Genomic DNA, 23,433 nt, shown 5'->3' on the forward strand with positions numbered 1-23,433 from the left:
CACATTAGCCTCTCTGCTGGGAAGGGAGTGGAGAGCATGCCCTGAAAAAGAGCAGTGGCACAAGCCTGGCCCACTGCCCTTCAGCCCAGGAGGCTCCCAGGAAAGCTGGCCTGGCAGGGTGGGCCAGAGCCGGGCGGAGCCCCTACAGCTCTGGGCCGAGTGTCCCCCAGGCTGGGCAACGCAGCTGGCAGTCCCTGCCCCACACACACAGTGAAGGAAGTGGGAGAGCGTGCAAAACTATAGAGGGGAAGCTGACAGCCCAGGGCCCCAGTGACGTCAAGCAGGGAAGGAGGGCAATTAACTGAGGGGCTCCACCTTGGTCAGCCTCGCTGGGATGAGTGTGGTGCAGGGGGTGGTGTCTATATTACGATTTGGGTCGCTATTCTGCTGGCTTCAGGCCCACTTCATTGGCTGTCCCTGTCCTGTTTCCAGCACAGGCGGGTCCCCCACCCCATCGCTCCTGCCAGGATCCTAGAAGGGAGAAGGGATTGCTTCTCCCTCCCTGTTGGCTGGGTCCCAGGAGAACCCAGTGCATCTCTGTTCTGGAGATGTTTGCAGCTGGTGCAGCTCCGGGGCAGCCCCCTCGGGGGCAGAGCTGTACTGGGGGCAGTGTGGGAGGACAGGACTGGACTGGTGGGCAGGCTCTGAGAGGGGACCCCGGGCACAGGGCACAGGGCCGGAGGGTTCTCTCCCTCCTTCTCCTCCCCATACCCCATGTAGGAGGTGGGCTGACGGAGAAGCTGGCACCACAGACTGGAAGTAGAGTAGAGGGGGTTCTGGACACGCTTTCCCAGTGGAGGAGAAGTAGGCCCCGCTCCTCCCTGTCCCAGACCACCTCCACGCTCTGGCCTGCTCAAGGGACAGAAAAGATGAGCAAGTCAAAATGTAGAGAGTCGAACTTAAAAAGCTCAGCTGGGTACCATTAGGACCACTGATACTGTAACAGCTTCTATGACTGCCCAGAAGTCATTCGTAGAATGTCTACGGTGTGTGAGGCACAGGGTGGCAGAGACAGGGCCTGTCCTCCTTGGGGACCACGGTGCAGGATGAGTGACAGGGCCCAGTGAGTGGGCCGATGGGGGCCTGCCCAGGTTCTGGGGTGCTCCCATGAGGACTTTGTGCAGTCATGTCTGAGGACCTTCCAGTTCTCAGATCTGGGGGTTCTGCGAGGGGCCCAGAGAGATCAGAATGGTATGCATGGAGGTGAGGGTCAGGCCTGAGGGACGGGGCTCTTGAAAAGGAAAAGATCTGGCAGATGCTTGGGGACACATGAGAATGTTTTTCTGAGGTGAAAGAGAGCTTGTGTCCAGAAGCATCAGACTGTGAGTTTGCGGAAGGAGTCAGGTGGGGAATGGTCTGCAGGGGTCTCTGATGGGGGGCTGTGGCCCCTTGTGCTATGAGGGCCCTCAGAGACTGTGAGATCACTAGACTCTGATGAGATTAATGGGTTTCAGAGAGACTGCAGACAGGGAGGTCTTTAAAAACGCTGGGAGTAAGACCTGGATGAGCGTGGGAGTCGTGAGGAAAGCGGAGGAGACGTGATATGGGAATCACCTCGACTATGAGCCGTGGTGAGCAAGGGGGTGTGGGGAACAGAGAAAAGGGAGGAGTCAAAGCAAGCTCAAGATTTCTGGCCTGGATTCCTGGGAAAATGATAAAAAGTCAGACCCCAGGTGTGCATTACCCACAGGCAGCAGGGTCTCGAAGAAGCGCTTGGTAGTCGGAGCCCCCGGCAGCCCGGACCCATGAGACTCGCACTGGCCACTGTTTAGGTCCTTCTGAGCCTTAGGGGCTAGTGCCAGATGAGGGTATGACTAAGGCTTGGAAATCAGCGCCCACCTCTACTGTCCCCGCCACCTTCCTCCCAGTTCATCTCCAGTAAAGGCCTTCTATAACCCACTTATCTGTGTCTTTTTTAAGAACCCACGTGTAGGATGTTTCCAGACCTGCGTCTCCCTGAATGAGCCAGCCAAGCTTGGCAAGGCAATTTCAGGGGCAGCTCAGAATGACTATCCATGGTGATCTTGGAATAGTCCCGATGAAGCATTATGAAAGGGGGTGGGGGACAGATGGTCAGGACGGCCTTGCCACTCAAAGGTTACTAAGCCCCTTTATATCCAGCGTGTCATGTAATCCACTTAGTCCTCAGATGTCTGGGGAAGGAACTTTAACTTAGATTTTATAGAACCAGGATCTGAGCCCAAGACACTCCATATCCATACTCAACCCCTACCTTCCAGATGATGTCTGCCACCCTGATGCCCCGCCACCAGGGCCATTCCCTGCGCAGCATCCTCCCTTTGCGAGAATTACTCTTGGGAAGATCCATACGTTGAGTCACGCCCACACGAGAGCAAATAGAACAAATTCGAGTGTTCAGTCCATGGCCTCCTCGACCCTGCCCGGTTCTAGAAGCACTGAGTTCCACGTGGGGAGGACGGAGCGACAGAGAAGAGTGACAGGGCACCGGGAGAAGGAGGTCCTTCCCAGGAACAGCTCGTGGAGCGCAGACATCCAGGCAGCCCTCGACCTGACAGATTGCCGGAATGGGGGTGGAAAGCTCGTCTCCTCCTTGCACCACGCCTTTCCTTTGCTGTGGAAGCTGAGGTGTGTTCTCAGCTGGTTCTGTGTCTTAATGCTGTCGTCTGAAAACTGGGATCACTACAGCCAGGCGCACTTTGCTTTTCTTCACAGAGGAGAGGAAGATGGCCACAGAACCCGGTCCCCTTTAAATGATTTGTGTGTCACGCGTGCATTTTTAAGTTGTTGATTGCCTTCTCCCTGTGTATGTGCCATTGAATCATTAAACAGCTGTCAACTTGGGTTAGGGTCTGAGGACGGTGCCAACTTTTGGAATGTATCAGTACATCTCGATCTTGGCTGGTTGTTTTGTATGTATTAACAGCCTCTGATCTCATTCATTCATCAAATATTTATTGTGCAATCCATTGCTGAAATGCTGTGAGCGTACATGTTTTGGTTTCCTAGGGCTGCCATAACAAAGGACCACAAACTGGGTGGCTTAGAACAACAGAAACTGATTCTCTCACCATGCTGGAGGCTGGAAGTCTGAAGTCGAGGTGTCCACCGGGTCATGTTCCCTCTGTAAGCTCTAGGACACAGTTCTTCTTGGCCTCTTCCTAACTTCTGATGGTTGCTGACAATCCTTGGCATTCCTTGGCTTGTAGACACTCAGCCTCCCTTGTCGCATAGCCTTCTCCCTGTGTGTCTGTCTGTGCTTTATCTTCTTCTAAGAACCCCGACCATTGGGTTAGGACCCACCGCACTCTAGGATCACCCCCTCTTAACAAATTACATCTGCAAATGACCCTATTTCCAAATAGGGTCACATTCTGAGATATCAAGTGGTCATGAATTTTGAAGGGACGCTCTTCAATTCACTACAATATGGTTTTGGCATTTTCCTTGGTCTTCCTTTTCTGTCACAAGGCAGCAGGAGTGGGGAGCTTGGAGTCTGGATCTTCACAGCTGGGGCAGGGATGTCAAGGACAGAGCTGGCGATTTTGTTAGGAAAGAGAGAACACGTACAGCTATGAGTCGAGGACAAGGCAGTGCGAGATAAGTGTCAGATGGCACCATGTATGTCCCTTCTGATGGGCCATGCCCATCCTTAGCAGGAGCGTTGGCTCAGAGAAGCTCTGGCCAGGAGGGCAGCCATGAGCCAACTGGGGTGGGGGTGGGGACAGGAAAGCATAAGAGATTGACCCGGTGGGCAGCAGGCTGGAGGGCAGAAAGGTCTAACTGCATTTTGGGAACGGGGAGCCATCTCGTGTGACAAGTGAGGCAGCAGGGATGGGGCCAGACAGACCAGAGTTGGAAGCTGCGCTCCTTTTCTCTCTACCTGGTTGTATGGCCTCAGACAAGCGGCTTCGATACCCAGCCTCGCTGTGGGACTGAATCCAGTCACAGAGACTGGAATCCCTGCCACAGTGGAGCCTGGCCGTGGAAGAAAACCCCACTCAGGAGCAGTTAGACAGCCCATCTTTCCCTCAGGTGCTCAAGCCAGAAATCTGAACATGATCCTGGTCTTCTCCCCACCTTCACCTACGTTTAGCCAGTCTGTCTGTTCTGCCTCCACACAGCCACTCACGTCCCTCCGACCACCATTTCCCTAATTCAGGATTGCACCGCCTCCCACCCACAGCCTCCCTGCCTCTGCGCTCCCTCCCATCCTGAGCCATTTTCCAACATGGCAGCCTGAGCCGTCTTCCTCGTGTGCAGATCTAATCACACTCTTGTTTCCCTCAGGCCCTGCTGCCGCTTCGGGTGCCTCAGGGTCAAGTCCAACACCTGGGCCAGGCCTCCAAGACTCCCACTTGCTCCCCTTCTCGTCCTATTATGTGCCCCAGCTTCTAATCCCACTGGGGCTCACATATCTCTTTCTTTAAGTTCTTGCAGGGATTGTTCCCTCTGCCCAGCGCTCTCCCTTTCATTCTGTCTCAATCAGTCCAGGCTGCTGTAACAAAATACCATGGCCCCGGGGCAGCTTAAACAGCAGAACTTTATGCCTCACTTCTGGAGGCTGGCAGTCTGAGATCAGGTGCCAGCATGGTCGGGTTCTGAGGAGAGCCCTCTTCCTGGCTTAGAGGTGGCTACTTCCTTGCTGTGTCCTCACATGGCACAGGGAGAGGGAGAGGGTGACGGAGAAAGACCACCCCAAGCACGACAAGGGAGGGAAGGAAGGAGCAAGAGTACTGTCTGGTGTCTCTTATTGGGGGCTCTATCCCCATGACTTCATCTAAACCTGATCACTTCCAAAGGCCACCTCCAAATACCATCACATTGAGAATTAGGGCCATGGCATGTGCATTTGTTGGGGGGGTGGGGGGGTGGGTCAGATATATTCAGTCCTCCCTTGGCTTAGCTGCCTTCTGTTACTCCTTAAGATTTCACTTTAGATATCACTTCCTCCAGGAAGCTTTCCCTGATTGCCCCTCCACACATACAAGACTGGGCTAGGTGCAGCCCTGTGTGCTCCCAAAGCATAATGCTGACCCTTCCTCTCTTTAAGAGGGAGTTTTTCTTTTCTCTACAGGTGTCATGTTCCAGAAAGCTACCTTCTAACTTTGGTACCATTTGTAACCCTTTCAGGACCACCGGGCCCCAAAGGTGATCCGGGAGATGAAGGAAAGGAAGGAGAACCTGGGATCCCTGGATTACCTGGACTTCGAGGTAACTGGGAAGCCCCAGGAGGAAGCTGGGCATACCAAGAAGGGGGGGGTGCCCCTAATCCACCGCTCACCCTGTATTTGCTTATTGATACTGGTGATGGGGCTCCCTGGGAGAGTGCCCAGTCAGCCTATCTTCAAATGCCCCGTTCTGTCAAGAGACTGATAGGTTGTAGGCATAACAATAGGATGGAGCAAATACTTCTTCCCAGAAAGTACCAGGATCTGAAGGAAAAGGGTGCGTGAGAGGCTCCCAGCTCCCTGAAGCCACTTCTCACCCCAGCAGTCAGGGTTCACATGACAAGGCCTTCAGAAGGAATGGAGGGTGTCCCACAGGTCTGTTTTTCCTCTTCAGTGTTTCCCGGGTCACCAGACACCTGATGCTCTGTCCTCCTTGCTGATTCTGCCCAGATCAATGAATACGCTAGTGACAGCTCAGAAGAGCCAGGGGCTGCTGGGGAGGGTAACTTCTGGCCTTCCGGAAAGAGGGTGTTCTTTTTTGACTCATTGTCTCAGAAGTTCCCGTTCTGTGACTTTATCAAACTTGGCATTGCAGTCTGTTCACTTCTGAGCCTCTGCTGTGAGCAGCATTTTTCTAGAAGAGTGCAAAACCTTCTAAACGATGTAAGAAAAGGGGAAGTTTATTTGGGGAAGATGTCTGTTTATGTCAGGAATTATATCTCTAAACCATCCCCTTCCTAAATCTCGAGGAGGTTGTGAACAGGAGAGGGGGCAGAAGCTAGTAGAAGGAGAGCCCATGGCCTGGCCTCCACGCCTGGCTCCCCTCCGGGCGAACTCCCCAAATTCAGAACCAAGGATGCCTAGACACTCACAGGGCTGTGAAAGCTCTTTTTCTCCCTTATTAGATTATACGACGGGGTGCTCTGGGCATAGCTCGTACTAGATTTAGAATTCTGCAGCAACAAGGCTGTTGGACTCCAAACTGGTACCTTACAATAGGAAGAAAAAAAAAAAGAAAGAAAGAAACCAATCAGCCCTTATCTGAGGTCCCACCATCCTCTAGGGCCACGCAGCCTCTTCCAGACATTTGACGTTAGCTCTGGAGAAATAATTACTGGAAGACAGGTTTTTCCAAGTCACGGAAAAAGAGCAGAGAAAGCCAACTCACAAACTCACATTCAAAGCAGGAAAGAACAAGTAATCAGTTAATTAAGAGTTCTCTGCTTTACAGAGATAACTGTGGGCTTAGGTCAGGCCTCTGGGGGCACAGGGCTCTCACTGGGTGAAAGCATTTGTTGACTCTGGCTCTCCATGGTGAGATGCCGGCCGTGGCCACGGGGCCTTGTGGCCAGGAGCCCTGGGGCCTGATCTGCCAGCAAGTCATCCATCCCATTTACTGGCCTTGCTGACCTTCTCCCGCCTCCTCAGCCCACCATCCCCTTTGCTATACCTCCCCGGACGTACAGCTTGGAAGCCATCTTCGTGGCTTTTTTCTTAAAGAGGATGGGGGGCTGTCTCATCTTCCTCCTACCCTAAATACCAGTAAGCTCTTTTCATCCAGCTTGAGATGAAGCTGACTGACCACAGGCTTTCCGTCCAGGAAGGCCAGGGCTCAGATCCCGCCCCCAACACCCTCTCTGCTGTGTGACCGTGGGCAGGTTACTTAACCTCTCTGGGCCTCAGATTCTTCCTTTGTAACATAGGTGAAATAATACCTCAGTTTATTGTGAGGATAAAATGAGATACTTAATGAGAAGACTCCAGAACAGTGTCTGACACAGAAAGTACTCAAAAGAAAAAAAAATGGGGGCACCTGGGTGGCTCAGTTGGTTAAGCATCTGCCTTTGGCTTGGGTCATGATCCCAGGGTCCTGAGGTCAAGCCCCACATCAGGCTCCCTGCTCAGCAGAGAGCCTGCTTCTCCTTCTCCCTCTGCTGCTCCCCCTGCCTGTGCTCTCATTCTCTAAGTCAAATAAGTGAAAAAAATCTTTAAAAAAAATAATGAGTGCTGAATTTAAATCCCCAGCATAGCTAGAGGTAAAGGGACATCTCCCTAATGGAGAGGGCACCACCATCACTCACAGTAGGACTGGACCTTTCAGGGGGCGGGGAGCGGTCCAGCCTAATGGGATAACAGGTGCCAGTGGGGAAGGCTTGTGCTGACCTTTAGGACACAGCTTTGCAGCATCTTTAAGTTAACCGGAAGGAATCGGGAAGGAAAAGCTGCAGGGGGACGCCTGGTTGAGGCGGACTGCTGGGCCAGACAATGACCCGCAGGGGCCCTTCCAGTTCGGAGTCTGCCGCTCCACAACTTGTCCTCTGTCTTCCCAGGTCTGCCAGGGGAGAGAGGCACCCCAGGACTGCCAGGCCCCAAGGGCGATGATGGGCAGATGGGAGCCACAGGACCCATGGGCATACGCGGGTTCAAAGGTAATAATGAATCTCCGAGCACCCATGTAGCGCCGGTCGCCGCCCGCCCCTGGGCACCAGCGCGGGCACTGGAGTCGATGCGCGGGGTTTGCCTTTAGGCTGTGCCACTGACCAGCTAGCTCAGTGACCTTGGGCAAGTCACTTAGCCTTGTTAAACCTTAGTTCCTTTGTCCAAAACCCAGAAATCCTCATGATACCACACTTCGCAGGGCTGTCATGAGGATTACACGGGTCATGGATGTGTGAAAACCTTTTGTCAACTCTCCAGGGCTGCAGAAAGTCAAGGCAGCGTCCCTGGGAGTTGTGGCTCAGTGGTGTAGCCGGAGGAAGCCAAGCTGGTGGAATAGCCTGGCAGGGAGAAACAGGGGCTGCGGACCCAGGACAGCCACCTCCTTCCTAGACCCCCAGATTCCCCACAGTCCATCCCATGCTTTTGACTCCCCCAGTATTTGAAACTTTAATTCGGTTCTCAGATTTACGTTGCCGTTAGTGTTCCTCCTACATTGGTTTTCTTTCTGCTAGCAGTCACCTTGTTCATCGTTAAGGACATCCACGTTATTAGTCAGTCCCTGGCTTTCTGCATTCCCTTCAAGAGCGTGCAGACTTCTACCATAACTGCAGGCAAGATGAGGAAATCTGGTGCTGGTTCCCCAGTGTTAACCTCCTCACTTGTGAAAATGAAAACAAAGACAAAGTACTATTAATCATTCCCATCCCGTGTCTAGGATGGTCTCTGCGTCTTAGGTTGCTGGGAACTTTCAGGCTACTTTCTAGTGATTAAACAGGCTGAGGTTTTCCTCCCTTTTATCATTTTTTTTAAAAATTATTTTAAAACAGACTACAAAAGCAGCACATGCTTGTTGAAAAAATTTGACAATACAGAAGTACGTAAGGTATAAACTAAAAAGAGATTCCCCTCCCCTTTAGTCCCTTATGCTATTACTCTTTAGAGGAACTACTGTAAACACTTTGGGGCACATCCTGCCAGATCTTTTTCTAAGCATATTCATATTTACGTATATGATTGCCTTGGTTTTTTTGTGTGTGTTTTTTTTTTTTTTTTTTCAAAACTTGGATCACATTAAGCATCCTTCCCTGGAACTTGCTGGCTTGCTCTTTGCACCAGAAAACGCCATAGGCTTTTGACTTGCAGATATCTTTCCGGAAGTACTTGGAATAGAATCCCCTGGTCCTTTTAGTGCCTCCTTGAGTGGTGTCAGGACATTCTACTTCTTTGAAGCGCGAGATGCTGGCTGGAAAAAGAGCTCTGTTCTTTCCACCGTATCCTGAGAAGGAAATTCTACAATTTCCCCGAAAGCTCTCCTTCATGTTTCATAGTCTCCCTCAAACCCCCCCCCCCCCCCGCAAGTAAATCTGCCTGACATATAACCTTTGTCCTCCCTAAGTAACCAAAGCCCCTCCCCCATCTTTTCCTCATGTGCTTATTAGAGCAAACTTGGCCGTGCACTTCTAAAACCTTGACTACTTACTAGGAATATCTTTGCCCCGTCTTCTTCCTGTTGAATACCACGTACTCTAGTCTGTGCTGGCAGACCCTGCTCTTCTACACTTTAATTAGGAGGGAACGAAACTTCTCAGCTGGACCTCCTGACCTCCTTCCTGGGGTGACCAAAACATGCAGCATAATTGACTCAAGCTCTTATCTTTCCTGCCCTGCCAGGCCCTCCGGTGCTGGGGGCTCCTGCTGAGAGTTTCTTGGGTGTTGGGTTGATACATCTCCTGCAGGTAATATTTTATTCATGGTCAGGATTTGTTTCCGCTTCTAATGCCAGTTTTCCTCCTCTGTGCCAGGTGACCGAGGCCCAAAAGGAGAGAAAGGAGACAAAGGGGACAGAGCGGGGGATGCCGGTAAGGACAATCTACCGGGGTCACTGGAATCTGTGGCAGCTGGCATCCGAGCAGCCCCACATGTTTGAGGGGCCAGAGTCTGGAGCCATGGGCCAGGTTTCCCGTGTCAGAGGAACTCCCTTCCTGTTCCAAGGCTCTGCTGGCTCAGCAAGAGAGAGCTAGACTCCAGGGGCACAATCGGCCCTCCCAGATGTGGTATAAGCCCAGTGGTTGTATGGAATGATCTGGAGGCAGACTGCCTGTGCTCCCTCCTGGCTGCCTCACGAGCTAGCTAAATAATCTCTGTGCCTCAATTTTCTCATCTGTAGAATGGGGATGAGAGGAATCCTTACCTCACAGGGTCATTGTGAGAATTAAATGAGTTAATTCACATAAAGTGCTTATCACAGTTCCTGGACTGTGGTTAGGACTCAGTAAGTGTCGAATATTGTTATTCTGTGTGATACATTAGTTCAGATATGCTGACATGTGCAAAGGTGCAGAGACAGAGCAGAATCCGTTTTGTTTTCCTCCTTTGCCATGAACTGAGCAGTAATGCTGGGGATCTCATTTTTGGGCAGAGCACCAAGTCTAGAAATGGCAGCCTTACCAACAAGGGTCCTCCCTAACATGTTGACAAGGGAAGCCAGCCTATCTAGTTATGATTCTCTTTTCTAGGGTTTCTACCCCCTATCCCCCAAGGGCTACATGTAGAAGCTTAGAGACGTTGTCAGAGAAGAGTGAGTCTCCTAGCCAAGTTTCAACAAAATACTAGTGTACAGTGTTTGCTGGGCTCTGAACTGCTGCCGTTCCATGTGAAGCCATGAGCAGATTTTCCCCTTCTAGGGCATCTGCTCCAGTCCTGGCTCTCGAGGAAGACTGGGCCTGGGGAAAGAGCACCTGCACCCATGTTCTGCTGCTGACATTCAGGGACCAACACCACTGCACATTCACACATTGGACCCAGACCAAGGGTTTCCCTAAGGCTGATCTTTGGTTCTAGTAGTAAAATGATACTTCCATCCCAATCATGCAGGACCAAGAAGGAGACCTCTCTCCTAAGTAGCACCCTTTTCCAAGGTCTCCTGAAACTTGAACTTGTCTCCTGCCTCCTCTGGACTTCTCTTTCCCAGGGTAGGATTCAGGATCAAACAGGAGGGGTGCCTGGGTGGCTCAGTCAATGCAGTGTCTGCCTTTGGCTCAGGTCGTGATCTGAGATTGAGGTCATGCTCCCTGCTCAGCAGGGAGTCTGCTTCTTCCTCTCCCTCTGCCCCTCCCCCGCCCCTGCTCGTGCTCTCTCTCCCCCAAATAAATAAATAAAATCTTCAAAAAAAAAAAAAAAAGATCAAACAGGAAAAATGTATGTGACGGCACTTTGTCACTCTAAAGTGGTGGCCGTACCTGAGGACGAGATATGCCTGTGCTTACCCTGGACTCGCTACGTCCACTTCGCCTTAGACACTCGAATCCACAAAACAACGTATGTGGTGCAGTCTTTCTAGCATTGTCCTTAGTCCCTTTCTAGGGCAGCCGAGGGTTTAACCGGGAGTGTCCTGGCTAGCTGAGGAGACCTGGTGGACTTTGCTAGGAGCCAAAAGGAGAGTTTCGAAGACCGAAGAAGGGAGTCTGGCTATGATCTAGGACATCTGTGACAGATCTGAGTCACACTTATCTAATGGACTGGGCACTGTACTTTGTTTTTGGGGTGCTGCCTTCGGCTCTGCGTGTTGACTGCTTTCTGATGGAAGGCTGCCAACGTAGCTGAGGAGGACTGTGGCATTTAGCTCTGTGAAATAAAAAATTCCTGACGGGGTGGCAGGAAGGGAGGAACTGTGGAAAGATGACCTTTGAGAGGGAGATTGGAAATGCTGCCCACATACCAGGGGGTTCTTGTCAAGAACTCTTTGGCAACTATTGCTCAGCCAACTTGAGAGGAGAGAGGAGGTCTCTGCTAGCCTGGGAAGAGGTGGGGGTTGCCAGTCACCATTAATCCAAAAAAGGACACTTTCATTACTGTTTCCCTTGCTTCTGTGGGCCCGGCGGGCTGGGCTCTGCAGTGGGACTGGGCTGCGAGGTTGAGGGCACAGTATGGGGGGCTGAGCCACAGTGGTGTGGGGTTCCCACAGGCGTGGGTGGGGAGCTTGGGAGAAACGCATCGCATCTACTTGGTCCTGGAGTCTCCGGACCGCACCGCAAGAGGCTGATGTCAGCTCGGGACAGCCCCTCCCCAGGGAATGACAGCGTTCTTTCCTGCCCTGAAGAGGCTACACCCTCCCAGGAGCCCAGAGCTCAGACGGTGGCCTTGACACAAAGCTCTGAGCTTTTCATTGCAGTCTCCTGACGGGACCCAAAGAATAACTTCACGGGTGATGGACCTGGAAAGTACGCTGGCTCAGGAGAGACAGCTCCACAGATGGGAGGCTTTACTAGGCGTGCAGAGAAACACGGGAGACACAAAGGAATCGTAGGCCATGACTGGTGGGCCATCCATCTATCTCCTGTTTTCAGAGGCTTTCAGTGGAAGGCGGACTCTCCCAAGGCAGGAGCAGAGGCAGAACAGAAAACCCAGGACTCTGGCTTCTCTAACTCTGGAATGAGATCTTGAGCCCCCCATCTTGAAGAGTCAGCCTGGGCTCCTTAAAACCCCTAGTGAGTCCCTCACCTGGAGATACGGATTTAAGGAAACCATTGAAGCAATTCGGTGTGGCCCCATGCAGGGGGCTTCTTTCCCACGGCCTCCACCCCCTGGCCTGCCTCTGACCACACCAAACTCAAGCTATGGTCAGACTCCGGGTTCAGTTTTTAAGGAGCTCCAGTCCAAGAGGCGTTGACTGGATCCCTGGGACCCAGACTCTGAGGAGGAAGCCAAGGATCATCTTTCAGAAAAGTGTGGAAATTCTGATGAGCATAGAGTGACCGCTTCTGGGAGGTTCTGTCATTCCCAGAGCACAGGGCAGTCCCACCATAAGATCTAACGGGTGGGAGAAAGGACTCAGCACCAGAGCTCTGCCCTCCTCCACAAAGCAACACTGTGGAAAAGAACCTTCCTCAGCTTGGGGAACATTTACCAAACACCCCCCACCTTTAGCAGCAAAAACCTGAAGTTCCAGCAGGTGGGGATATTACTACATAAAGGAATTGATGAGGGACCCAAGTTACACACCCCTCAGGTCAGAATTAGCAGCTGGGGGCTTTCCTTTGAAAGAGGGCGTTACAGAGAATTTCTTGGGACCTGTGTTTTGAGTCAATATTAAAATATTTTTCAGAATAGGATCTTGCAATTGTTTACCCATGCTTTGATCTGGAGTCATACGATTCTAGAGCCAAATGGGGTTTCAGGCCAACTCCTCTCCCATTCCTGAGCCCCCCACCCTCTCACCCCCAGTTCATTGAACAGGGACCAAGAACAGAGAGCTGGAGAGAATCCCCACGTCCCACGGCCAGGTCATGGTTCAAACCGAGTCTAGAATCCAGATCTCCTGATTTCTGCTTAACAAGAGATAAAGTTTTCTTTTCTTTTCTTTTTAGGCAAGGGTGATATCAGTCTTTCTGTTAGATGTTTGGCTTTTGGGAGTTAGGCCAGGAAAAAAAAGTTACATGTACATATCTCAAGACAGAAAGACATTTGTTTTACTCTCATATATGGTCCATTTGCAGGAAAAATAAATAGTATTTTTGCAGCTCAGGGGCGGGTAAAGGATCCGGTTTTGTTTAAGTCCCACAGCATGAATTTAAAGCAGGGTATAAGTTCAGATTGTTTAAAACCTTTTCCTCAATTTGGTTTCACGTGGAAAAAAATATGCAGAATGACCCAGGGGTAAATTCTAAGTCAGTGCTTGTTGAGGGTTTTCAGTGGCATCTCAGAAAACTTGAAAAACGTTTAACACCTTGTGTGTGTTTTCAATAGTTAGGGAAGTAAGTTTGTAGGGGGGAAGAGCAGTGGGCACCCTGTCGTGTAGTGTAAGCTCAAAAGAAATTATCAGGGGGGTGATTTCTAGAGGGTGTTTTCCCCATCGCTGCTGAAATGTTTCTATCTCTGTGTTAGAGGAAGGAATGCAAAGAGTCCTTCAGAGTGCATGAATTCCCTTTCTCCATCCCTGCACTTACAGTTAGCTGCACCGGGGCGCCCCGGGAATCCGTTTGGTGCCAGAAATTAGCATTCTTGTAGGCCTGGAGAGACAGAGCTACTGGACTTTTTACATGCAAATATATTCCTTTATTAACGTAACTGTGTATATATAATTCCTTATACAACCTTAATACCCCAGCAACAACACGCTGTAAAAGGAAACCATACTTCTAAGAAAAATTAACCACTCACATACTACTACTAGCAACCGCGTACGTAGCTGGTGCTGTAAGGAGTCAAGTTTCTGTGCACATTATTTTACTAAATTCTCACAGGACCATTCGAGAGGTATGGCTATGTCCCCTTCGAGAGAGGGGGAAGCTAATGGTGGAGGAGAAGAAAGGTGCCCACGGTCATCAGAGTACATAAGGGGCAGGGTCAAGGCTCCAAGTCAGGCCTGTCTGGCCTTGAGCCCACTCTCCCTCCTTCGCTACATCCTGGGACTATCTTTTATTCTCTCTGGCCTTGGACGACTTGGCCACTGTTCTGCACCTACCAGCGGAGCCGTGCCCTGGCCTGCCTCCCCCGTTCTCTGGGACTGGGTCACCCAAGCCCATGGGCTTGACCGAGGTAATGCCCGCGGCAGCACCCGCACACAGCTGGCCGTGTTCGCTCACACACTTGTTCAGTTCGTCCAATCCTTGGTTCCTTCTCTTTATCCTCACACAGTGCGGACAGACAGATGAGATCCCTAAAGGGTGTGCGGAGATGGTCAAGTGTTCAAGTGTCTCTTCCCCTGAGTTTATGTCTAGTGACAGAAAATACACAGGGACACAGAGTTCCCTTGAAAAGTTGTCCCGTGGCAAACGCTGCTTCCAGTCCGGGCTGGAGGAGAGTGGGAGGTGCCGGAGAGCCAGCAATGAGCAGCCAGGACGTGGATAGACTAGGCACGTGGGAATGGATAGAAACAGCAGAGACAGCAAAGGCCAAGAGCCCATGGGTCAGAAGCCGGGGCTGGCATGGAGCTGGCCGTGGAAGGGGAGAGGCGAGACAGATTGGCCTCCCTCACTTCTGTCATCAAGCAAAGACAGAAATGTGGCAGGAAGGAAAACGTTTAGGGAGGAGAGCGTTGCTTTATTCTCTTCTTTGGCACGCTGGTGTTGAGGTACTGGCTGATAGCTGGGGAACCAAAGATGAGTCAGGCCTCATCTTGGGGAGCTCACTGTCTAGCAGGTGAGAAAGACACATAGACACAGGATCACAGTGGAGTGTGGCGTAGGCTATCGTAGACGTGTGTACAGGGGCGAATTTTGCCTGTCCCGGTGGGAGTCACTTGACGAGATGTCTTTGACAAAATGATGTCCGACAGGTGGGTGTGGAAGGCAGAGGTGTCCCAGGTAAAGAGAACAATAAACCCAAATAGTTTGGCATGATGAGGTTTGGGGATATAAGAAACAAAAACAATACAGCCAGCGAGGTAGACGGCCGGGGGGAGGGGGGGTGAATGGCCAGGAATCTAGGGTTGACCTCTGGGCACTGGGAAGCCAGGATGGGCTGTCAGCAGGGAGTGACACAGCCGCGACAGGAGGTGATTGACCAGGGGGAGAAGCAGGCTGGAGCCGGGAGCAAGGGGTGAGCAGCCAAGCTCATGAAAACAGAGCCTCAGCCATCCCTGGTGAGCCCCAGCTCTGAGACCAAGGCCAGGCACATGGTAGGCAGACTCTCCCTCCCCCTAGAAGGGTCCACATTCCAAGTCCACGTTTCTCGGCTGCTCCTGCTTCTTCTCTTGGCTGAGCTGCCCCCCTTCTAGAAAGTCCTCCTGAGAAGAAGAGGAGATGTGAGCTCTAGAGAAGCAGCACGGGCTGTGGAGTAGCGAGCCTGAGACCCACGTCCCCTCTGACCCTGCTGGCAAGGCGGCACGGAGGCCAGGCCCTCAGCCTCCCCTGCTGCAATTTCCTCTTATTTTTACCTCCTGTTCTGTGCAGAGGATGGGATCTGGCCCACCAGACATTCTGGTTTGCCAAGAGTTTATCTTAAGCCTTCCAAAAACAAATCTACTGACTTTCCCTGAAAGCTTCCTAGTGACCCCTTTCCAGGAGAGCTTTAAATCGCTATGTGCAGAAAGCAGTTCAGCTCTGATTAATCTGTGCTGCCCTTGGTGTGGCGGCTTAAAATAGATTCAAGAGGGCCTGGAAAAAACCAAAGACCTGGCTGCTTTAAGAAGCCAGGTGGTAGAGTGGGGGGTGTGGTGGGGGTGGGGCAGCTGCCTGAGAGTGCTAGGTGTGGGAGCTGCTGGTATCTTCTAAAAGGGAAGAGAGTAAGGGCTGCTGTGTGGGCCTGGTGAGGAAAACCTGCTTAGGTGAGGAGGAGCAGAGCCCCCATGGGGGATGGGTGCTCTCCCAGAGGCAGGGGGGTGCTAAGAGGTCATTAGCAGGACCCCTATATGCTCTATTCTTACAACAAAGTAAGTTAGAGAAAAGGAAATGTTATTAGGAAAATCATAAGGAAGAGAATAAACATATATATACATGGAATGGTACTGTATTTAGGGGAAAAAAATCTGCGTATAAGTGAACCCACGCGATTCAAGGGTCAACTGTACCCCGATTCTGCATGTGTGCTAAGTGAAAGCAGGAGCCAACTGAGGGCCCATGCCAAGGGCGAGCTGGAACAGAAGCAAGCCCGTGTTTGGAGCGAGTGTTAAGAATTTGGGGTGAGGGGTGCCTGGGTGGCACAGCGGTTGAGCGTCTGCCTTCGGCTCAGGGCGTGATCCCGGCGTTATGGGATCGAGCCCCACATCAGGCTCCTCCGCTATGAGCCTGCTTCTTCCTCTCCCACTCCCCCTGCTTGTGTTCCCTCTCTCGCTGGCTGTCTCTCTCTCTGTCGAATAAATAAATAAAATCTTAAAAAAAAAAAAAAAAGTTGGGGTGAGGTATGTAAGTGAAACTTGGGAAGGTTTGCTTCTTTTGACCATCTGTGTGCGGGGCGCTTTCACACTGTGAGCAGAGGTAACCGGTGTGGTCCCTAGGCACCTACTCTTCTCACGGTGAGTGAGCCAGGGAGTGGGTCACATGCTGAGCCTTTGTTTCTCTCATTGCCCACATTTAGCTGACACTGCTGTCCTCACCCTTCCAAGAGGAGTCTAGAAGCGACCCCCACAAGGATGGCATTCCCAGTTCCCTGGCAAACACATGGTGGCTTCTGGGATTTGCCCTGAAGAAAATTCTTTTTTTTTTTTTTTTAAGATTTTATTTATTTGAGAGAGAGAGAGAGAGAGCATGGGGGAGGGCAGAGGGAGAGGGAGAAGCAGGGAGCCGGATCCTGGGATCCTGGGATCACGACCTGAGCCAAAGGCAGACGCTTCACCAACTGAGCCACCCAGGCGCCCCTGAAGAAAACTCTTTTAGTGATAACAACTCATGCTGAAGGTGAACAGGGAATTTCCTATGAAAACAACACCTTGGAACCACCGAAGAATTGAAGTTCTGGTCTTTGATGTGGGTTTCGTATGAAGAAAGTTTTCAGTTGAGACGTACATTAAAACCAGGCGTGGTTAAACTGTTTATTGAGAGAGCAGCTCCAACTTAGGCGTTGTTCTTACTCCCCACCACTCTGCGCTCCCTCCTCTGGTGTTGGGGGTAAAACATGCTGGAGGCACTGCAGATTGAACCCGGGAGGCCCTGCGGGGCCTCTGTGACGACCTGGATCAGCTTTGGCTAGGACTGCATTCAATGCATGGCTCCCTTTCCGTCCTGCCCTTAGACAATGGCAAACACCGTTGGGGGTGTCCTTGGAACCAGTTGGAACCAGTTATGGAGAGGGACCGACTCCCCCGAGTGCTGGACTTCTGCCTGTCTCACAAAGGGCGCTGTTGTAGAGCTCTAATGGGAGAAAGAGAAGATGAAAGCAGGAGGCCAAGCCTGTGGACATCCTGGGAGGTCTTGTGGATGCTGTGGTGGGGGGTTCATGGCTGGTTTCCTCACTGAGTCAAATACTGGGCCAGTCCCTTGCCGCAGTGCCTCGGTCCCCCAACCCCCCAGCACGATCCTTGGGGCTTAGGTTGAGTTCAACACTATTTCTTGAGAACCGACCACCCCGGTCATGGAGCTCACCCATATTTCCAAATACCTCTCTGAGGCGTGTGTCATTATCCCACTTAACAGATGGAGAAACTCTGCTGAGAGGTGAAATCAATCACCCAAGGTCACAGATCTAGAAAGTGGTGTACTTGGTGTTAGAGGCGGGTCCTGCCTTCAAGAAGTTATAATACGATGCTTCCCAGCCAAGGACTCTCAGACCCTGAACTTGAAGGAGAATGGAACTGAGAGAGGAGACAGGGCAGGGTGAGGACAGTGTGGGTGAGGGCAGAAGGTGAAAGTACCCTCTTAACAAAGGCCACCCATCCTGGACAGGGGACTAGGAGGTAAAGGCGGCAGGTCCACAAAGACTTTAGAGCGTTGCCATATAAACTTTAGAGCCTCTTACAGCTGCAGGCGTGTTAAATGAGAGTTCGGTGGCTGTCTCCTTTCTCAACTGCATTTCTTTCTCCTCCTAAAGGCCTGTTGCCACTCACTGACCCCTCACTGGCCTTTGAGAAGCCCAAGAGCAAAGCAAGGCAAAGGACTACCCCTCTCCACTGGGCTGCCCAGTAAATTCCCACAAATCGAGCTCTGGACATGAGCAATATCTTCCCACTGCAATGGGATGGGCTCCTGGTTCAGGGCTGGGCAGGGAAAGCATTTATAATGTGATCAGACACATCATATCGAGCCTCTACAAGGAGCAGGGAAACCACGACTAAGGCATTAGAGAAACAAAATCAGATAAGACTAAATCCCAGTTTCCAAAAGAATAGGCAACAGAGTTGGGGGGACCAACGTTGAAAACAGTAAAAAACAACAACAACAACAACAACAACCCAGCGTGCTAAGTTCAGTCCTAACTTGGGAGGTATTTGTGCTGCTCTTTCTACCCAGCAAAGGACCAATCACCCCATGTGAGCCCCGATCAGAGACACAGGACAGTGGCCCCTGGGGCTGGAGATGGACCCTAGTATGGCCAATTTATCATGTAACCCTTCCTTCTCTGCTCTCAGCTTCCCCACCTGTAAAATGGGTATAATAAGTACCACCCATTCAAGAGGAGGGCTACAAAGATCAAAAGGAAACCACAGGAACAAAAGTGCTTTGAAGGAGGCACAAAGCACCATATTAAGTTAAGAGCAGATTACCATTGGGAAGTAGCATTTTATAAAACGCACCCACAGGCCAGACCACATTTTAAAAACGATGCCCTCCAGCAGAGCCTGACCAGAAATTCCTTAGTTTGCTTGTGGGATGGCTTCTGTCCCTCCCATACGGACCACATTTCCCACAGATGTCAGGGAAGAGAGAAGTGTCATGTCTAGAGAAGGCTGGAGCCCAGCGTCCCCCACTTCGGGGAGGTGGGGTGCAGAGCCCCTGTGCTGCGGGCCAGCGGGGGCCACGGGGAGTTCTTTCTTCACAAGAGAATGAAAAGTTCAACTTCCTTAATGGGCAGATGGTCCAAATTATCCCCCGGGCTCTACTCTGCAGCTGCAGAAAATCAGAGCCTATTTTCCCAGCCCCATGTGTTTATTTCTATTCTACACAACCTCCTTTCTTTTAACTTGTTTTGCTTTGGCCTGGAAGGCAGGATAAACAAATCGAGGGGAGCTGTGATGTTTCGGGCTTAGGCTGGGTTTCCCTCCTCTCCTAGTCTTAGAAGCAAAGTGCCCTGGGCTCGGGGGCCCTTCTGTTGCACAGCCAAGCCGGGTCTGGTATATTGAGGGATCCGTTCTGTTCCTAGAGCCCCAGCAGAAGGCTGTGAATCCCATTCATACGTCCGATCACTCACTCACTCGGTACAATGGGTTAAGCACTGCAATGCGCCAGACTGCCGGCAAGTGAGGACCGACCACATTTCCCACAGATGGGGACCACAAGGGTGCCGAATGGCTTTCGCTTTCACGGAGCTTACCCTGATGAGTACACACAGACCTGAAAGAGGGAATGATGGTATAATATTTCTCATATGTGGGGAGTGCTTGTTGGGACGACAGATCAGGAAACCCTGCCAGAGGAGGTGATCCCTACATATCTTACAAGGTCCAACACCTGGTAAGTTGTGTTGCCCGGGGCTTGATCCCCGATCGGTCCCTTCATGGAGACCTTCTCCACCCCAAGGTGCATTGACATCACCCTTGAACTGTTCAAAGCTGTGCCCCCTGCAGGGCTAGATTTTAAAGCACCCCCCCGCCCTGAGATTCCTAGCTGCAGCCCAGGCCCGAGAACCATCTTAACACCAAGGCTCCTTCCCTTACTTTTAAAGACACAAATTCCTGCAGACGCTGCAGGGCTGTTGGGCAGTAGGTGAAAGACACTTTTTGTATGAAGGGAGCCATTATTAAATATTTGTCTCAAGTATTCAGTCTGATAGTCGGCTCTGTGGTTTGAAAGTGAAAGACCTTTGCTCTTCTCCCTGGCTCTACCTGGTAGCAGCTGTGTGACCCTGGGCAAATTGCTTGACTTCTCTGGGCCCATTTTCTTCTCCGTTAAGTGAGATCTATAATAACTACACTCATGGATCTGTCGTGAAGAATCATGAGAGAATGCATGTATGAATCACTTCGCACGCGTCTGGTGTGGCAGAGGAACTGAGTATACATTAGTTCCCTTCAGCGCCCGTCCTTGACTTGAGATCTCCTGGATGGTGTCCAGAGCATGGCTTGGCTGTAGTTGGGTTTGGGGCAGTTCTGAGCCAGAGGTGGACAAGGTCCACGGGCAGTAGACAGTTCTAAGGCTAATCCAGCCCTGGAAACCGGTTATGAGGTGGTAGCCACTGGCCATGAAGCTGTCCCCTCAGACCCGCTGAGGGACCCAGGGATGAAGCCCCTCCCTTGTTTGTGCTCCCACGAGATGATGGAGAAAGAGGAAGATATTCTGGCTCTTGCTTCCCAGTAACTGTGAAACCTGAAGCCTATAGAGTAAAAACAAGGTAGGGAATAATTGGATGAGAACCCCTGGAGCCGTCCAGAGATGCCAGCACCCTGTAAATGAAACCAGATGCTGGCTGTGAACTCCTGGAATGGGTTCCCACAGGAGGCAGGACGAGCAACTGTCAGGGATGGTACAGAGTGGAGAGGATTCCTGTGTTTAAAGTGGGATGGGGGGTTCAAGACTGACATCCAGGCCTCCTTCCAGTTCTGGGGTTCAGGGGTTCAGGGCCAGGGGAATCTGGTCTAGACCCAGCCTTCTTTGTATGGGACCTTGCTTTTCATACGCATATTTTTACAAGGCAAAGAGAGCAAAGAAACATTTGTTTCAAGAAGAGAAACCCCACATATTAGATTTGTAAGGTCTGTGGTAGCAGCCCCAGAGAGGCCTCAGCCAGAGCACTACATTCCTGGACCATTCTGGAGCTGCTTTGCTTGGAGGGTCATATTCAGCTCGCATGAGTGAGCAGAAAGTTGCTGACAGCAGGAGGCAGCCTGCTGCTGACGCCCCTGTCCCTCTCCCTTAATATATTAAGAAGCCAGGAACTGTGCTCCAGGGAGAGCAGAGGAAGTCAGGAGATTAATCCAATTGGAGGGGTGAGCCCCCCTGCCCCCCTCCGCACACAGCAGGATTACTTTGCAAAGAAGCTTTCAAGGATTTGATCCCTGCTCAGGCCACTGTCTACCAGCCATCCTCAGCAACCCATGGAGACCTCTCAGAGTTGACCCACAGTTTGCTGGACGAAATGCTGGAGAAAGCCAGGGTGGGGGGAGCTCACAGCGATGGGTGCCCCTGATGTACCAAGTCCTTGACATGTGCTAATGCTCCCAACCACCACCATTATACCCATTTTAAGAAGAAAGTAGGTGTGGAGAGGTTGAATCTGGCCAATAGTGGAGCCAGAATTTGAACCCTATTCCTGAGTCTAGAACCAGGCTCTTTCTACTTTCTGCCATCGCCTCCCCACAGGGATTATCACCACTGTGTTTTCCTACATCCTAATTCCCAAATCCACCCAGCACCCAAGAAGCAAGTAGCTAGCCAGCCCTTAGACTGATGGTTGGCCTTCCCAGGTACTCTCTTTGGGCATTTTTGGTAGCAAGGACCAGAGGCTCATTGGGTCACTTCGAGTAATGGGGGCTTATCGTAAGGACACCGGGGAAGACTTTGGAAGATCAGGAGTCATAATACAAATGGGCCTCACTGAGCCTGGAATGCGAATGTCATCCAGAATCCAAGGCAGTTCTGGGGGCCATAGCAGTTGGGGTTCGTGGCTTCAGTCTAGTGTCTCCTCTCCAACATGCCTTGTTAATTTCACTGTCCCTGCCTCTTTTTGAGGAAGCTTCTGCTCAGTTATCTCCATATTGCCCCCAACTCACATTCCTAAGGGAATCTGGGTGATCCTGCTAATCACCATCATCGTGGTTTGAGGTCTCGAGCCAAACCAATCATTCATGGCATTACCCATGTGTAAGGAAGGGCTCACAGGCTGGGAGCATGGCGTACACCTTGACCTTGTCTAATGCTGGTCTTATGACATCTGATGTCAGAGATAAACAAAGCTGGATGCTAGATCTTAAATTAGTAGCATACTCTTGCAATAGGGAAAAGAGGCCAGTGTGAACCGAATTCAACTTCCATTTGCACAGAGGTGCCTGGCTGTTTTAAAGGGAGAATGAGGGAAGAGGGAGGGGAGTGAGTGGGGATTCAGTAGAGTCAGGAAAGTGAAAAATGATAAAAAGCAGGAGGGGTTTGGTCCCTAGGAAACCCATCTGGGTTTGCTAACTGGTTCTTATCCAAGTTAGGCTCCTTCCCTCCCACAGAGGCTGGGAGACAGGGCCCTATCTTCAGGTGTTGGCTGGAGCAAACAGTAAATCCTTTGGCAGCCTTGAGTTTTCTCAGACAGGTATGTTAAGGGAGGCGAGGGTCATTCTAGGCATATGGCCTTGAACAGTTAGAAATTATGTTATGTTTTGTTCAAGACTTTATGGGTCAAAGTTGAGGCCTCATTGAGAGGGCTCTGGAGCCTGGCTAGGGTTTGATCAAGCAGAGAATCTTTGTCACTGATCCCCTCAACAACTCTGGGAAGTGAGTATGACAAGTAAAGAAGACTTAAGAACACTGGCACTATGTCTTGACCAGCTCCCACTAGGCCCCTCCTACTCCTCACCAGGCCACACCACCTGCCTTGGATCTCTTCTTGTGGTGCTTGGTGGGGATGGCCTGGAATTGCTTCATAGCATTTTTGTGTCCCGAGGAGAAGCACGGTTATAAACCTCTTTGTCACCAGGACTGGGTCGATACTTGTTTAGAGATCAAGCAGCAATGGGGAGTCTGGAATGAACTACAGAAAGACAGCCCAAGTAGATGCAACCGAGAGTCAGGGCCCCCAGTCACTGTGTGCACAGAGAGTGCATGGCCTCCATCCTGAGACAGCACCATTCCTGCCTGAGCTGGTGGGATCAGTGGATGGGCACAGTGCCCATTCTGAACAGTCAGGCACTGAAGGTTAAGACTGGAACCAGAGATACAGGAAAGATCCCGAGAGATACAGGAAACATGAGGCATTCAGCTGGGGATTCCAATCATACTCACTAACAGAGACATGCATCCATCCACCCATCTGCCCTCCATCCCATCCAACATTGAATCAGCATCTTCAGCCAACCAGGCACAATATTAAGTATTGAGAGATCATGAACAAACAAACACCATTTCTCTGCCCAGGGGAACATGGGATATGTTTCTATAACTCTCAGAGATCGAGAGCTTTGCTTGAGCTCTCTCAACAGTGCCCCGGTCTGGGGAGCACCCGCCTGCCGCCATCTTGGCTTCTACTGGTTTAACCTCAGACCAGCTTAACTCTGTGTTGTGGCTTAGGAGGTACTGAAGGTGGCCTGCATTGGAAGGAGCGGTGGTCTAGA

At 51.3% G+C, this 23,433-nt stretch overlaps 1 protein-coding gene across 2 annotated transcripts in view; it reads left to right on the plus strand.

Moving 5' to 3' along the window:
• SCARA5 (scavenger receptor class A member 5) overlaps positions 1-23,433 on the plus strand; it is a 117,547-nt gene that overhangs the window by 74,396 nt on the left and 19,718 nt on the right. For both annotated transcript variants that reach the window (XM_045774121.2, XM_045774122.2), the window contains exons 5-7: positions 5,113-5,193; positions 7,481-7,579; positions 9,392-9,448. In XM_045774121.2, the coding sequence (XP_045630077.2) occupies positions 5,113-5,193; positions 7,481-7,579; positions 9,392-9,448 (237 nt within the window). The remainder of the gene's footprint in view (positions 1-5,112; positions 5,194-7,480; positions 7,580-9,391; positions 9,449-23,433) is intronic.

Source organism: Ursus americanus, chromosome 13, assembly GCF_024610735.1.
Source record: "Ursus americanus isolate L20-20 chromosome 13, mUrsAme1.1.p, whole genome shotgun sequence".
Classification (NCBI taxonomy): domain Eukaryota; kingdom Metazoa; phylum Chordata; class Mammalia; order Carnivora; family Ursidae; genus Ursus; species Ursus americanus.